Genomic DNA, 17,380 nt, shown 5'->3' with positions numbered 1-17,380 from the left:
TAAGGGTAAATATTTAGATGTGGTTAGGGTTGTGCTGGTTTGGTAAAGTGGCAGTTGTAGGTTCTTTTCCAAGATCCCTGAATTCTCTTGTTTCAGGTCTAGGTTTCCCTCTTTTTGAGGGCCTCTTAAGTCCAATTAGAGAGCTGTTGGTTACCACCATGGTGTGTATGCCATTAGTGTGTTCTTATGGTCATAGGGCAATGGTGGTTGATGTGGCTTATAGGAGTCATGGGACAATTGGTTGCTTCCCATCCTTGGAAGCTTGCATCAATCCTTCTGATGCCATGAAAGGTAGTCTTCAAGGGAGAAAGCTTTGAGTCCTTTGGGTTCTGTGTCCAAAGTGCATGGGACTTAACCCACCAACTCAGGGAGGCGATCAAGGGCAGAAGCAGCAACCTATAATGTTCTGGGAGTTCCTTGTGCAGCCCCAACCAACCGTTCAGAAGAGGGTTTCTCATGCCTGGTATTGGGGGGTTTTTTGAAAAATAGTCCATGGATCTTAGGGGAGCATTGTCAGCCCAGATGAGAAATTTTCTTTTAGTGTGTGTGTATGTGTGTGTGTGTGTGTGTGTGTGTGTGTGTGTGTGTGTGTGTGTGTGTAGGAATGCCTTGAGTGGATGTAACACTTGTCAATAAAGTGCTGTTTAGCCAATCAGCTGGGCAGAAGGACAGGAAGTGGAAGAAGGCGGGCCTTCCAGGAGAAGAGGAGGAGCCGGGAGTTGACAGTTGAGAGTGGACAGTTGGTGGAGAGAAGCTGCCCCAGGAGGATCAGATTGGAAAGTGATTGGGATATACTGGATTATGAGGATTAGAGTAGTTTATTGTAGTTTACTAGCAGATTAGTAGCCGTTTAGATTCTGCCCAGTGTAGTGCTTGCAGCTTTAAATTACACTTAAGTCTCACTGTGTCAATTATTTGTGCCCTAGGTCATACTGATAAGTATCAGTTATTGGCCATACAGATATATTAACTGCAACAAAATGGTGCCCAATGTGCGGCATGAACCCATGACCCTGAGATTAAGAGTTTCATGCTCTACTGACTGAGCTGGTCAGGCAGCTACCTGTTTTTGATAGATAGTCCATAGATCTTAGGGGAGCATTGTCAACCCAGATGCGAAATATTCATTTAAACTCTGTGTGTGTGTGTGTGTGTGTGTGTGTGTGTAGATTTATATGTAATTTTAGGTAGTTAGATAATGACTATCTAACTTTTTCAAACATCCTCCCTATTATTTCACCATTCTCCCTCCTTCTATATTTTTCCCTTCTCCCTATCAAATTAAAAGTCCTCTCAAGCTCCTCTTGTACCCTGCTATTCCCCTCTATTCAGCCCCCCCCCCCCACACACACACCATGGTCCCCTTTGCTTTCCTGGGTTCTACACTCATATCTGAAGACCTGGAACCACAGATGGAAGAGAGCATGTGGCATTTATCTTTCTGAGTCTGGGTTACTTCACTTGAAATAATCTTTTCTAGTTGCAGCTATTTAACTGAAAGGGTCATGATTTCATTGTTTTCTGCAGTTGAACCATATTTCATTGTGTATATGCACCACATTTTCATTATCCATTCATCTGTTGGAGAACATTTAAGTTGTTTCATTTCAGTGAGCATGGCTGAGCAAGTGTCTGTGGAGTAAGGATGTCAACTCCTTTGGGCATATGCCAAGGAGTGGTACAGCTAGGCGATACGGCAGAGTTGTTCTAGCTTTCGGGGGTTCTCCATGCTGATTCCCAGAGTGCCTACACCAGTATCCAATGCCACCAACAGTGAATGAAGGTTCCCTTTTCCCTGTGTCCTCGCCAGTGTTTATTACCTGTTTTTTGTTGATCTTTGCCATTTTGACTGGATAAGAGGAAATATCACAATTGTTTTGATTTGCATTTCCCTAACTATTAGGGATGATGAACATGTTTTGAGGTGGTTTTTTGATTTTTTGAGACAAGATTTCTCTGTGTAGCCCTGGCTGTCCTGGACTCACGTTGTAGACCAGTCTGGCCTCGAACTCACAGCAATCTGCTTGCCTCTGCCTCCCAGGTGCTAGGATTAAAGGCGTGCACCACCACCACTCCCTGGCTTGAGGTGTTTCTTAGCCATTTTTATTTCATCTGTTGAGAACTCTCTGTTCAGATCCGAAGCTCATTTGTTAATTGAGTCATTTGGTTTTTTGACTCTTTATTTTTTTTGAGTTCTTTGTTCATTCTGGATACTAATCCTCTGTCAGATTTATAGCTGGCAAAGATTACTATTTTGTGAGCTTTTTCATTCAATTATTTCTTTATCTGTTCAGAAACTCTTTAGTTCTATGAAGTGCCACTTGTGAATTGTTGGCTTTAGTTTATAGACAAATGGTGTTTGTTCCTATCAGAAAATCCTTTTCTATGCCCACAGTGTACTTTGTTTTCTTCTAGAAGTTTCAATGCTTCCAGTTTCACCTTAGGTCTTTGATCCGGTTGGAGTTAGTTTTTGTACAAGATGATAGATACCAATCTAATTTCTGTCTTCCATATGTGGGCATCCCATTTTCCTGGTGTCATTAATTGAAAGTGCTGTTTTCTCCAATATGTTTTGGTCATCTTTGTCAAATGTTAGATAACTGTAGTTACACATACTCACAGACACAACTGACAGTGTTGTTTTTATGCTCTTGGTGGTACTTTCTGTATTAGGAATTATGGCTTCATTTTTTTTTCTACAGTTTCTTGGCGACAGTCATTTCTCTCTTCAGCCTAAAGTATTGCTTCTTATGTTTTCTTTAGGTTTGGTCCTGTGTTTTCTTTAGGTTTGGTGGGATATAATTTTCAAAGATTGTTCATATTATGGAAAGTTTTCCTTTCTTCTATGTCTACAGCAGTCATGGTCTTTTGTCCACCAGGCCGCAGGTGCCACTACCACATGCCTGACTCTACTGTCCACCAGATAGCAGGTACCACTACCACATGCCTGAATCTGACCTCTCATCAGAGGAAACTCTGAACACATGAGCGGTAGACTTGTTGGAGTGTCTGAGGGTGTAAATCTTGGTAGGAACATTTTTTTTAATGTTTAGGACAATTTAGCAAGATTCAGAAGGAGAGACCTGGGAAACCATAAGGGCAAAGATTGAGCAGGACGTGATCTGACATCCTATTCCACAACTGCCCATTAAAATCGTTCAACTCTTTCTGTGGGATAAATGATGACAGTGGATAAAGGGGGAGTGGCTTGTGTAGCCAGCAACAGGGCAGAGGACAAGAGAGTGTTGCCTGGAAGTGGTTTGCAACTTGTAGCAGGCTTTTGACTGTCACGGCTCTTGTAACTAGGAGCCTGAGCCAAGTTTCCTTCATTCTCTGAGATGTGGGAGGAAAAATATCTGCGTCAGGCTATTTTTATTTGCACTTCTGGTTATAAATCTGAGTGCTCAGTACTTGAAACTGGTTTGCTGCGTTCACAGGATGGAATGTTCTTCTTGCTTTAAAGTCGGGCTGTTGAGTATGTGAGTAGATACTGCTTGATAAGAGAGAAGTCGTCCCAACCACGTGAGCAACTCAAATTGTAAATGTTCAGCTGAGTTTTATAGTGGCTGTTTGGTTGGTGGGACTGTGGGAAATGTTTGCTCTTCTCCTTGACTAATAGCCATGCTTGCCATGTGAATTTTCATTGTTGTTATTGTCTTTTTAAGGTACAATAGTCTGGTCCTTAGCCCTGGGGAAATGCAAGAGAGGGTAATGTGGGGGAAGAGAGGCATGGCATCTCATGGGTTATCATATGCAAAAGTATATTTAATTGCACACATGTGTGTAATGTGCAATATGAAAGCAGAAGGAGGTACCAGCAAGTTGGGGCTCAAGCATGGGGAAGACATGAGTGAATTAGCAGCAGGTACAATGATCTATATCATGAAAATGTGTGTGCTGACTGGAATTGTTTTAAGATTTTGAAAATATGCAAATGAGAAAAACTCAAACTGGTTTTATAATTGGCTTGAATAATCCCTGATAATCCTTCCTGCCGTTTACATGAATGGGAGTGGAGAAGTTAAGTGTACTGTGTTCATTTAGGATGCTATAATAAGCTTTCTAAATCACTGAATCCTTTTGAGACTCACCATTAAGGACAACTCCAGTAGAAAAGTAACCACAGGGTACATGTAAGAGTTTCATTTTCATAGAGACACATAAATGAAAACATACCACTTTGGGTTTAGGAATACTCCCTAGAATTACATGGAGTGAAAGTCACATAAGCCCTGTGAGTCTCCCACAGGATAGTGGGAGTGTCGCGCCTTTGGATTCGGTTACCTTGCTCTGTAGATCAGTGGACATAGCCATTTCTACATCATCGGAAGTTCATGTCTGTGTTGTGAAAGCCTTCACTATCCTGATCCGTGTGGATCCTTCTAGTCCCTCTGAAAAAGGAGCTATTGCTTTATTGGTGTATTCAGAGAAAGGCACACAAACTTGTCTGGGGAAGTACAGCTTCCCCTAAAAGACAGTGGACACCAAATGTGTGTTTGCAGCAGCAGCAGAGACAGACAGAGCCCCCTGAGTCTTCCTGTGCCCAGCTGTCATTACTAATATCCCTCAGAAGGCACAGCTCTTTGTATTGTTTGTGCTGGGTTAATTTGGTCCCTGGAGCCAGCATAGGGATGCTGTCCTTGGTGCTGACTCCAAGCCTAAGGGCTGCTGTCGCCATTCGGGGTGCTGTCCTTGGTCCCGGCCTCCATCTACAGTGCTGTCCTTGCCACTGAGCCACTGGTCTGCACGTGATCCGGTTCTCCAATGGCTTGTTCAAACTGAGACTCAGACTGCACAGACAATCATGAGGAGTGCTGTCCTAACCTAGCTGAGGTGTTAGGGCCTAAAGCCTGCCCAAATGCAGCTGTGGGACCTGATCCATGAGTTCTGAGCAGTTTGGTAGAGCTGTAGAGTTCCAGGGGCCAGAGAGGCTGAAACTCACCACTGTGCTACAAAAACAACACTAAGAATTACCAATCAGGCAGCAATTTCTCTTATAAACACATTGTGTGATGATTATAAATTGTAGAATAACAAAGCAGACAGATTCTGCCTAGTTTAAACTTACACTCTACTGGGGGACATGATCAGACCTGCAAGTAAGTAATGGAAAATATGAAAAAATGCAACATAACTGTGCCCAGAGTATGGTTAGCTACAACTGTTTCCACGGTTTATGCAAAGAGGACATTAAAGAGATAGCATAATGCAAGAGGCAGCCACAGAGGCACATTTGAAATGTAGCACATGCTGAGGTCCAGGAACAGATCCTAAAGTGACAGAGCATTGTGAGGACCATTCTCAACTGAAGAGCCACTGTACAGGTGTTATGGTTACTAAGAACATGGTACACAGCATGAAGAAGGGAGGCCCGTGTAGATGTGCAGGATGAAAGTATATGCAAGGCAAACCACCGAGGTCAGGATACAGTGAGAGCCTAACCCAATGAGGCAGCACACCACTCTGCCTTCCCTTTTTTGGGGTGGTTAATTACCAGCTGAGGGCTTTGTCTACATTCAGGCACTTAAGTTGAAACTCCATTTAGTTTAAATATAAAATTCTGTTTCCTATTATGATAGCAGTGTACTCAGCATGCCTTGGCCACCTGGGGTGGCAGCTGAGGCAGTGGACGTTCATATAGAGCCTTTGTATCAGAACAGAGTGCTCTCCTGGACCTCTACCATGGAGCACAATTTTTTTTCTTTTTCTCTTTTTTCTTTTTCTTTTCTTTTTTTTTTTTTTTTAGACCATCTGCATAGCTGAGGGAAAATGAACTGACTAGATGTCAGCATGATACAGAATTTTAAACTGAACATAAAAATGTGGGAATATTCAAGACAACATTGGAGAATTCTTCCCCTATAAAATTGTGTGTATATATAGCCATGGGCCATAAAAATTATTGATTATGCCTGTTAAGATTCAAAAGTATACATGCCAGAACTGCCACATAGGACATCAGAAAACAAGTGATGAACAAAGGAAACAACGGCAGCCGCTAGCGTCCTCCCTGTCGTGGAGTCACCCGTCCATGCTCTTTGTCAGGAAAGTGGGCCTGGCTAGCACCGCTAAAGGCAAACAGAGGATATGTCAGCTCCAGGTGCAGCATGTGGGCCCGGAAGTCCCACCTCTAGCCAGTCTCCTTGTAAACTCACTCCCATGTGCTAAGATTGGCACACTCCAAGTTACTTTGCTCAGAGTAAGGAGAAATTAGAAGTCTAATTGGGATGCTAGTTCAAGCGTTTTTTACATTTGTCCATGTATCTTTTGTGGGTGGAGGGGGTGTGTGCTCGTACCATAGAGTACCTGTAGAGGTTGGAGGACAGTTTACAGAAGTCAGTGCCACCCGCTGGGTGTGTTCTGGGGTTAAACTCAGGTTGTCAAGTTTGCCAAAAGCACTTGTACTTGCTAAGCCTTCTCACCCGCCCTGGGGTGCAGCGAGGGGTTGGTTACATGGTTTGTGGAACACTTGTTCCCTGGGAGTTTATGCTTTCCCCAAAAGGCGTGGAAGCCCATTCTAGAGATGGTCCTCTACGATGAAAGCCAAGATGTGTTTATCAGGTGCAAAGACAAGAGGCAATAAGTTTACCATAGGGCTCACCGCAGAGAACAAGACAGAAGCAGTATGTCTTTGTGTTTGCATATTCACCAATAGCCTTGCAGAAATCCACAGCATATAGCAAGACTCGTTGCTTCCCAAGAAAGGAGCCAAGAAGCCAGAGCAGAGCAGGAGGGAAGCTTGTCGGGCTTGTGTGCAGCCGCCTGAACCATGCCATGGTACTACTTATGATGTAACTAACCGTAGAATAACATCTCGTAGAAGGGAACAAGTGAAGAGATTTTCACACCTACACCACTTGGGCATTTTTCCAATCACGTAACTCTCAAAAGAGCATCCTGTATGTCTCAGCAAAAACAAAATTCAGCCTAGAACAGGAGGCAGGTCTGACTGGGAAGAGCAGTGAATATAAAAACTGGCTTAAGAAATTGTAGTGATGTAATTGAGTAATGACTATAATAAAGAAACAATCACTTTAGTGTATTTTGTGTGAGCCCCTGTAGCTGCAATAGGTACATCTCATGGGGAAGAGGAGCGGGCACTAGCTATGGCAGGGGCAGACTGATGAGTAGAGTATCCTGTGGCATTTTAGTCATAGTTACTATGGTTGCTAAATGCCTGTGGACCTTCTTGACTTACTTTCATCCTGACAAAAGTAAAGGCCACAACAGAGAGAGAAGGGCAACAGCGGTTTTCTGGCAGCACCGAGGGCAGCACCATGCCTGGTCCTGCACTCAGTCTGCTTTCAGGTGGCTTTTGAGCATTTATTAGACACTCCCAACTGAGATATATGTTGGAGTATAGACTGGTGCCTTGTATTTGTTAATTGTTTATGAGCAAACTGTCATGTACCCCAGGTATTGCTGTTTAACCTTGCTTCCCTGTTTGACTAATAAAGAAAGCCAATACCTGGGCAGGGCCAGAGGAAGGTAGTTGTGGCAAGGGTTCCTGGGCTTGAGGAGAGAAGGATCTTGGGAGGAAGAAGCAGACAGATACCAGAAGAGAAAGAGGAAAAGGATCGCCATGGGTAGAAAGGAGACACATGGGCCCAGAGGAGGAACTGTAAAGTTCCTCATGGAAAGACATGGCCCAGATGAACATCCTTAGCAAGTATTTTGGGATTATGTATGGGAGGTAGCCCAAAGAGAAATTATTAGAAGTAGATGGCATGGGATGGAGGCTGGGAGATAGTGGAAGGTAGCTTAGGAGTTAATATCTTCCATGCTCCTGGTGAATTAAGGCTATTCTAAAATATATCAGGTGTCTATTTTTTTTATTGATTGACAGCAGGCTAGATAATACAGCCATAATAACTGTAACCTAATAATAAACACTTGTCAGACCATACCATTAAATTAACAGCAGCAGATGTAGCTCAGAGGAGCTGAGCACTCTGTAGTCACCAGCACTATGATTTTTCCAGATGCCGGAAGAGAAGAGATTCAAGGGAGCCACGCTCTATGGGCATACACAGAAGAGAGCTGGGAAGAGAGGGGAAGTGGGTAGGACAGCAAAGGGGCAGTAGCAGTGTGTGTGGCCTCAGGTGAGGACAGGGTGAACTCAGCCTTCCTGGCAGTAGCCCACAAGTGAATAGAGCTGCTCGGAGCATATCCCTTCATCTGCACAGGGATTGCCAGCCTCACCAGCTCTCTTCGGTGTGTTACTAGAGACGTGGGGGCTAGTGGCTTTCGTTGGTAAAGGGAGGCTCCCACTTGCCTTCCTGTGTCTTCAACCCTCCCCTGGGAGGAGCAACAATCTAGGGAGCTGTGCTGGCAGATACAGCACACGCTGCACTGCGGGAAGATGATGGACTCTAGAAACAAACGGCTGCTAGCCACGCCACAAAGTGGAACCCATCTTGTCCTTGCCTACACCTGCGCAAAAGGTCTGACACCTACTTTATGAAAGCGTAAAGGTCATCACACCAAACCGTATTCTAAACAAAAGACTATAGAAAATTAGAGCCAGGCATTATTACTCACAGATGGGCAAACTGGGGCCCAGGGTCATGGTTTCCCACATTTCCTGGACGTCCCCAACTGTGGCAGTGATGTCATTTGCAGCTTAAAACCTCATCCATAGAGTCAGCACATGGTTTCCAACCAGGGATGGACTGTCTCGCTGGCATGGTCCACTTCCCGAGCCCATCCTTAGGCGTGTTTTTACTTTTCATCGTGTGAGCCGACTCTTGCTTCACCCCCACGTTCCTGCCTAAATCCATCCCAGTAATTAAGTGAACAATGACATTTCAAAGTTCTGTTTAACTTTCTTATTAAGAAAGATTTAGTGGTTAAAAGCTTCCAAAAATACTCTGTGAAAAATGATCAAATGTTGATGTTACGAGATAGGATTAGTATACATAGAAGCACATCTCCATCTGCCCTGGATTCTAGCAGGAGTGGCGTAGTAATTAATCAACTGCTCGAATCAAATCAGCAGAAGAACCAAAATCCTGGCAACATTCTGAATACTTAGGCTCCAGAGAGTGAAATATATTGATGGCAGAGCAATTTGAAAAGGTTTCATGGGTTTTGCAATTATACATCTTAAAAGCAAATCTTCGCTGTGTTATTTTCTTCAGTCTTGATCATTTTTGGTTTAAAATAAAATTTAATTGTTGTTTAAAATAAAATGCTAGTTAATCTATGGGAGACTAGTGTGTTTGCCGTGTGCGTGAGACACTTCCACATAGTGTAGGTGAGAAGACAAAGGTGAAGAGGGTTGATGGGAAATGTTGACAGGTGTGGAGAAAAGCTTTTCAGATCAGCAGTGCCATTTCCAAACACTTACCAGAAGAAGCTAACTGGCCAGAGGTGCAAAAGGATGCACATCCAGCGAGGGCAGAATCATGGTTCAAATGCAAAACAGCTTCATTTGTTTGTATGCTTGATCCTTATGTAACGACACTATTTTGGAACACTGTGGAAGCTTTGAGAGGCTGGGCTAGATGGGGGAAGTAGATCTCTGGGGCACAGGCCTTGAAGTTTGTAGCCTGGTTTCTTTTTCTGTCCTGTTTGTGCTTCTTGCTCCAAGGAAATGTACACAAACAACCTTACTTTGCTGCTCCCACAGCCACAGGCTACTCCTGTGCCTCTCCAGCCATTACGGACTAAAGCTTTTAGCTGTGAGCCAAAGTAAATACTTCTTTGCTTCCGATACTGTGAGAGCTGCGCACAGTGGCGCACACCTATAATCTCAGCACTCACGATGGCAGAGGCAGGTGGATCTCTGTGAGTTCAAGGCCAGCCTGGTCTACAAAGCAAGTCCAATACAGCCATGGCTACACAGAGAAACCCTGTCTCCAAAACAAAACAAACAAACAAAAGATACTTGTCACGTACTTGATCACAGTAGCGAAGAGAGTAAGGGATGCAGATGGCTGTAGCCACCATTCACAACTGTGACCATTCAGAGCCACCTCCCATGTGCAGAATTTAGGGCAGTAATTAAAAGATAAATACAACCTGTCCATAGCATAGAATATTTTATACTATTAAGCTGGCAAAAGTCCAATATACTGTGTTGCATTATTTTATGATACTATACTTAATTTAAATGCTTATATAATACATAGAATCCATGTAAGTTATATGTTGCCTGATGTTAGAAAGATATTATTTGTATTATATATGTATTTCTATGTCTATGTATCTGTATGAGCTTGTGACTTAGAATATGTGTATGCACATGTTGGTCTAAGAGGGTGTCCATGTCTATGTCTATAAATGGTTGTGTTTATAGATTTGTGGGAACATGTTCTAAATGTGAGGAGACTGTGTCCACATTCTTTACACATGTTACCTGTGTTCTAAGTGTGAGGAGACTGCATCCACGTTCTCCATACATGTTACATGTGTTCTAAGTATAAGCAGTCTGTGTCCACATTCTTTACACATGTTACATGTGTTCTAAGTGTGAGGAGACTACGCCCACATTCTCTATAAATAAACAGACGTGGAGACAGAGTTCAGGAGAAACTAGGTGCAAAACTGTTGTAAGATTTATGTTATGATAATAAAGAATATGTTGTGTACATTGTTTATAGTTTCTGTTTCATATTCAGACTTAGTTATATTTTATATTATCTTACAAAAACTCACAAGTTTACATTTTGACTAACCTAATGTGAATTTAAGAAAATGTAGATGGCTCACTTGTCATGACTGGTCACATAGCTGACTTGCTTTCCTGACAGAACACTTGGCTTTTTAAATTCAGCGTTTATGACAGGGATTTGGTTTTATTGAGTTACTTGATTTCTTGTCTTCACTGAATTTTATTGGAGAAACAACGCTAATGTAATCAGGACAAATAACTGTCTGCTTGCATTGTGCAATATTTACTAGTGCATGCCGTGCCCCTCTTCTTTACAGATGGTGACGTTAAAATCCAGCCTGAACGTCGACTCTACACTGTGAGTTTGCCTCCTCAAGGGTACATTCCTTGTGTGCCAGAACCGACCAGCTGCACAAATTCCGAAAGTGCTTCCAGTGGTGGCGACACAGAAGGTAAAAAGTTTGGGCAGGAGGAAAATTGAGCATGATTTCCCATCATTATTTTCTAGTATTACATCATTTTCTAGCCTTGTAAATTAGCTTCTAAACTTATAATTTGATGGATATGGGTAAGCGCAGTATTGTATAAAGTAGGCAGTTAGATACTTTATAGCCATTAAAATGATTACAAACTGAAATAACAGAAGAGAACTTTGGACAGAAGAAGTTAAAGTTTGGATATGATTTGTTATCTTTGGTTGGTTGGTTGGTTTGGTCTGGTTTTGGGGGTTTGTTTGTTTGTTGGAAGACAGGGTTTCTCTGTGTAGCCTTGGCTGTCTTGGAATATCTTTGTAGACCAGGCTGGGCTCCAGCTCACAGCAATCCACCTGCCTCTGCCTCCCAAGTGCTGAGATTACATGCGTGTACCACCGAGCCCAGCTGAGCACATCTGTTAGTGTGTGAGCACTCTGAAACTGGATGCATCACACTGCTGATACTTGTCCTGGTTTAGTAGAACTTTGGCCATGAGTTTCTAAGCTTTTCAATTTTGCTAAAAATTGTAAAATCAAAGAATTAACATATTTTCTAGCTCTTTTGAGAAAAGATTAGCCTCTTATCCTTGTGTTTATTGATGAATATGTTATTGAAAGGCTGTTCCACTGCAGTTCATCACTGAGTAGACGTACTGGTGTTTCCAGATGTTATGTGTTTATCTTAAAATTGAAACGTTGGTTTTCTCTTTGAATATTCAGTTTGGAAACATTTAAAATAGGAACTTATAATCTTTAAATAAAGATCTCCCACTGCAAGATGATTCCTTTCAAGTATAAGTTAAGAAAGTCTGTACTCTAAATCTTACTTAATTTGACTATCAGGAAATTGTGCTTTTTCTAATGCAATGATCTTTCTGGTTTCCAAATTGGAAAAATCAGAAACTGTAAAACCACAGTTGAGATAACTTGGAAATCATATATCCATTGTTTCAGACCATGCTGAAAATCTTTGAAATATTAATTATCAGATAAGTAATTTATTTAGGAGTTTTTATTATTTATGAAAACTTTCTGTGTGCTTATGGAGACTGACTATCTTGGTGAATATGTCATTGTAAACTCAATGTGTTTCATCAAAAAGTGTGTTGGGTTTGTTCCTGTGTTATTATGTGCACCTGGTTCTCACTGACGCATCCCAGTATACAGTTAGTTCACCCACAGGCCTCCATGTAGTCACTGGATTCTATGTAGTTGACTCTCCTGTGGCTTTATACCCACTTGGCACTCACTCACACGCCATGGCACGGACTTGCTCTCATTCTCCTGCTATGTGTAGGTGGCTGTCACAAGCCATCATACACCTTTAGTCCTTAGTCACATACCATTGCATAGAGTCAGCTCTCCCTCCCTCCCTGCGTACACTTACCTCTCCCATGCCCCTGAATGAAGTTTGCTGTCATTTCTGTGAAGTCTAGCACAGTCATCTCTGGCTCATGTGTTCTGTAGGCACTTGGTTCTCACGTGCCATTGTCACACAGTTAGTTGGTGCTCATCCCTGCACTGCCATTGCTGTTGCACATGGTTATTTACTCTCACCCTGTGGTACTCACTGCACTCTATTGCTGATATTCCTGTGGGCGCCTAAAGCAAGGAACTGCACGGATTAAGAAAGCCTGTGTATGAACGTGCAATCATTCTTCCTAAGCTGAAGGCTGGGGCTATGCTAGGTGAGATTCTTTTAGGAATTAGAAACACATCGGTGCCAAGTTGGCAAATATGTCTTTCTATAAAGGTTTTTCTGTGTGATTTAGTATCCCTGGGCCCTTAAGTAGTTACCTTCTTCCTGTGGCGTACAGCTATTGCTGCCTCCTGCAGACAGGCTGCTGGGAACTGTTGTGGCCTGAAGCAAACAGAGCTGAATTGAGTTCTGAAATAAAGGCATTGGAATTCGTTCTATTGAAATTGCAATGGCGATTAGATAGTCATGGTATTGTTCCTATAGCTTTGAGTCATTATTACAAGTTACATTTTTATTTGGTTGTTAGTCAGAGTGTTTCTACAATTCATTTTCTTCTCTGCTTCCTGGCTCCAGGGGGTAAACTGAGCATGGTTTGTTGTAGATGGGAAGTGTGGGTGATGATCATATCTGCCCTGGACCAAATGTGCCAAAATGTAGGGTCTTAGGACAGGACAGTCCCAAACTACTTCTACTACTACTACCTCCTCTTCCTCTTCCTCTTCCTCTTCTTCTTCTTCTTCTTCTTCTTCTTCTTCTAGTTCTTTCCTTTCTTTTTTCTGTTTTGAGAGAGTCTTGCTTTTTCACCTAAGCTGGTGTCAACCTCACAGTCCTCTCTCCTCAGACTCCCCAGGAGCTAGGATTACAGGGATGTATTACCATGCCCAGCTCTCTGAAAGGGGCCTCCACTTTCCTAACCTAAATGCCACCTCTGTCTTGACACCTGGCCCTGCCCACAGAGAGTCTGCCAGAGACTAGCCTGCTGCTGCCTGCGTCACACACAGGTCCCTGCTAGAGGCCCTGTCCGGTTCATGAGTCGCCATGAACTGAAAACATCACTCCAATTTCTCAGGGTGTCTTTGAACAACTCATGGGTTAAGTTAAGAAATTGGCATCTGAACTTTGAAAGCTTATAACTTATACCCGAATGTTTTGATTTTTTTCTAACAACTTATTTGTTTTTCATTATACATTTTATAAAATGATCATTTAAGGACATTGAAGTGACAAGGTTGGAGGAAGTGTAAGAATCTTCACTTTTACTCATGTTAACTGCTGCTTGAGAAGCAGCATTAGGAGTCCTGGCCTGCATTGCACCAGGCTGGGGTGAGACTGAGCACACCCTGTACCCAAAAGCTAGTGGGCTGAATGGAGCACAAGCCCCACAGACCTGAAGATGAGGCAGTGTAGCAAGTGCTGTTTGCTATGGCCCCACTAAAGAGCTCAGTTAGTCCCATAGGCACAATGACATAGAGTACAAGGACTCTAGGCATGGAAGGAGCCGCCACACTTGCTGCCCTTTCCTGGGACTGCAGGGCTTCCAGGGGTCTGGAGGAGTCCCCTGCTAGTAGATGCAGAGCCCAGAACCCACAGCTCCTTCTGGTAACCACCATGATCATGTAAAGATAGAGGCATCCAAGAGGCTGTCATGTTAGGCAAAAAAAGCAAAGGACTAAGAGTGGGAATGAAGTTGGGTTGTCCTTGCTGTTCACAGGAGCATCCCAGTCACTGTCTTTGATTTTGGTTTAGTAGGACTGACAGTAACTTCTAGAACAGCTGAAGATGAGACCCACCATTGACTGCCACTGTGTCCCTTACCAACTGCTTCCCCCGTGTTTGCACTCAGGGTTCTTCCCTGCAGTGTAAGCTGTAGCTCAGACCAACTGCTCAGCAGCACCCCCACCCTACATAGCAGCAAGTCTGGTGTTTACATCTATGTCTAGAATCCTTATGGTTCTCATGTTGTGCCCTAGGACACTAGCTGAGCTCTTCAGCAGGGCCACACAGGAAGCAGCACTGAGTACATTCATCATCTTCAGATCTGTCAACCCCGAGCTCCTTTAAGCTCTGGCTGTGTACTTTATCCCTTGTCCCTAATACATGGCCTACCACCTTATGAGTAGTGAGAATTCAGGACTTATAACCAAATCCATTAGTTTGTTTTAGTGTGTGTGTGTGTGCATGTGCGTGTGTGCGCGTGCGTATGCATGTACAGTGAAAACAAGGATGTGCTCAGAACATAGGCCGTCGTGGGACCATCCATCTCACTCAATGTCTTACTTGTTTCATTGCTTTGAGGCAATCTCTGGCTGTAACAAATACAGGCTATGGCTTGTAGCTATTTAGGAACAAATGAGGGTGGGAATGGGGCGAGGGGATATTTGTAAAGCTGACTTCTAATCTTTAAAGGTATATAACGGGCCTGTTCCATACCCATCCTATCCATTGGGTTAAACTAAAACACAGACTGCTCTCATCCTCAGCCTCCTCCTATCCTTGTGCGCTCACAGCATACATTGGTTCCCAAAGTCAGTCATTCCAAAGCCAGCCCTCTATAAACTCTACCAAGAAAGCCTTCCTGTTCTGGCAATTTTTCCCTAGAAATTATTTAGTGTGTTACTTTGTTCAGTGTTGGCACATCTGTAGGGTGCTGCCCTATGTGAAGTTAAATGATCTTTTGCAGTGGTAGTGAAATTACTTTGGGATGTCTGAGGTCATAAGTCATGTTTATCCTCAGTGTATACTGATCCCAGTTGCAAGGCAGAGCCAGTCACAGGATCCTGGGATTTCAGGTGGCATCTAGTAGAACCACACAAGAGACAGGAGCTGCTGGCTAGAGACTGGCACACCCTCCCTGTAGTCTGAAAGCTGGTCTCTGAGCGGGTAGAAAGACACAGAATAACCAGTTAATTTTTAGAAAAAATATCCAGTGTCCCCAGCATGCCCTCTTCCAGGTTCCTGAGTGGTGTGCCAGGCAACAGCATACTTGCTGAGAAGAAAGTGGATTGCAGGTCTGCAGAGTCCAGTCCAAGGAAAACATGAGTGGATCGCTCAGTGCGTTAGGTTTGGGAAGGGTTCAGGCCTGGCCATAAGAAATGTGGACCTAGTGTGTATAGCATGACACAAAAGCAGCATCTTAGCATCTCATCCTCATAAGCGTGTTCGTTTTGAGTCGACAACAGACAGGATGGGGCTAGAGAGATGACCTGGTCAGTAAACTGCTTGCTGTACAGGCACAAAAACCTGCGTTCCCTCCCAGAATCCACATTAAAAAGCTAGGCAGTGACATATGCTTGTAATCCCAGCCCTGGGCAGCTGGGGACAGGAGAATCCCTGTCTAGCCAGTGTAGTGGAATCACTAAGCCTCAGGCCAATGAGAGACACTGTCTCCAAGATGTTTTCTGGCCTACACACACGCATACATGCATGCACACACACACGCACATACACCTGTGTGCATGGACACAGACATACACATGCAGCTTTGTGCATGGAACACACGCATGCTTGTGCACACATCCATAACCTGAATGTTTTGGTATTCGTTTTGTTTTTGTTTTTGTATGTAAAACTGTTAAACATCTTTTCTATAGATACTGTGTAGTCACTGATATACCTCCAGGCGAAAAGCATTCAGTGCTAGAAGAACGCGCGCACGTGTGTGTGTGTGTGTGTGTGTGCGCGCCCACGCGCCCACCTCCAGGTGAAAAGCATTCAGTGCTAGAAGAACATTTTTTGTAACAAATCATAAAGAAATTTATTTTAAACAATTTTTGGCATTCTACTATCTATTATGAAGGATTAAATCAAATTTGCATACTAAGGAGGTAGGTATGCTTATTCAGTTTTGCACCAGGGCGTTAAATCTTAGCTGAATATTTGGTGTCGCAGGACATAGTGTTTTGGTTATTCTTCTCATTGACAGAAGTAATGGAAGGATGAAACTGTATGGGTGACAGTTTGAGGAGATCCAGGCCATCGAGGCAATGAAGGGACAGCAGCAGGGCCTTGAGGCTGCTGGTCATATTGCCCCCACAGTCTGGAAGCAAAGAGAGGTGAATGCCCTATGAACTTTGACCTTACAAGCTGTACACTGATGATTGTGCTCCTCTCAGTCACCTTTGTGCTGCAGCCGCCAAGACGCTTAGTTTCCGAGTTTGATTGTATCTGCTCATGTGTGGTTGCTTCCCCGACCTAGTTCATTTCCTGATAGTTCAGGCTCCATCTCCCTCGTACTTCTTAGACTGTTTAAAACACTGACTTTTCTGAGCTCTACCATGCCCTCTTTTTTCTCTTCTCTTACGTTACATTATTATTATTATTATTATTATTATTAACAACATTTAAAGTAATGGGCTTCATTATGGCAATTTCATGCACATTCTGTTCTTATTTGTTCTTCTCCCCCACTGCTGTCCCTTGTCCCTCCACCTCATCCCCTGCCCCCGACTTGCTGGTTCCCTTCCTCCCTGCAATAGTCCCCCCTTGCGCTTTCATGCCTCATGTATAAACTATTGTATAAACTATGTCCAGAATAAACCATTAAATGCCTCTGTGTTGGGGAACGTGCTTAAGCCCTATTGTTATGAAGTGGGGATGAAGGGGGAAGGGAGGGCCCCTGCCATCTAGGCACTCTCGTCCTGCTTGGACCTATTTCTATGCCAGCCACCACAGTAGTTGAGTTGTCTGGGAAAGTGCTGAGGGCCAGCATGGAGAGGAAGACTGCAGCCTGCCTGCAGAGTGACAGGAGGCAGAGCACAGGGCATAGGCATGGAACTGCTCGTGCAGCACCAATGGACCAGCAGATAGGAAAGCA

At 43.5% G+C, this 17,380-nt stretch overlaps 1 protein-coding gene across 6 annotated transcripts in view; it reads left to right on the top strand.

The window, feature by feature from the left end:
* ERICH1 (glutamate rich 1) overlaps positions 1 to 17,380 on the top strand; it is an 89,302-nt gene that overhangs the window by 16,429 nt on the left and 55,493 nt on the right. For all 6 annotated transcript variants that reach the window (XM_084760642.1, XM_084760643.1, XM_084760639.1 and 3 more), the window contains exon 3: positions 10,933 to 11,067. In XM_084760642.1, the coding sequence (XP_084616768.1) occupies positions 10,933 to 11,067 (135 nt within the window). The remainder of the gene's footprint in view (positions 1 to 10,932; positions 11,068 to 17,380) is intronic.

The sequence above is a fragment of the Acomys minous genome (assembly GCF_964271855.1).
Source record: "Acomys minous genome assembly, chromosome: 15".
NCBI lineage: Eukaryota > Metazoa > Chordata > Mammalia > Rodentia > Muridae > Acomys > Acomys minous.
Note: the sequence above shows the minus strand (reverse complement) of the source record. Positions and strands in the feature narration are given on the sequence as shown.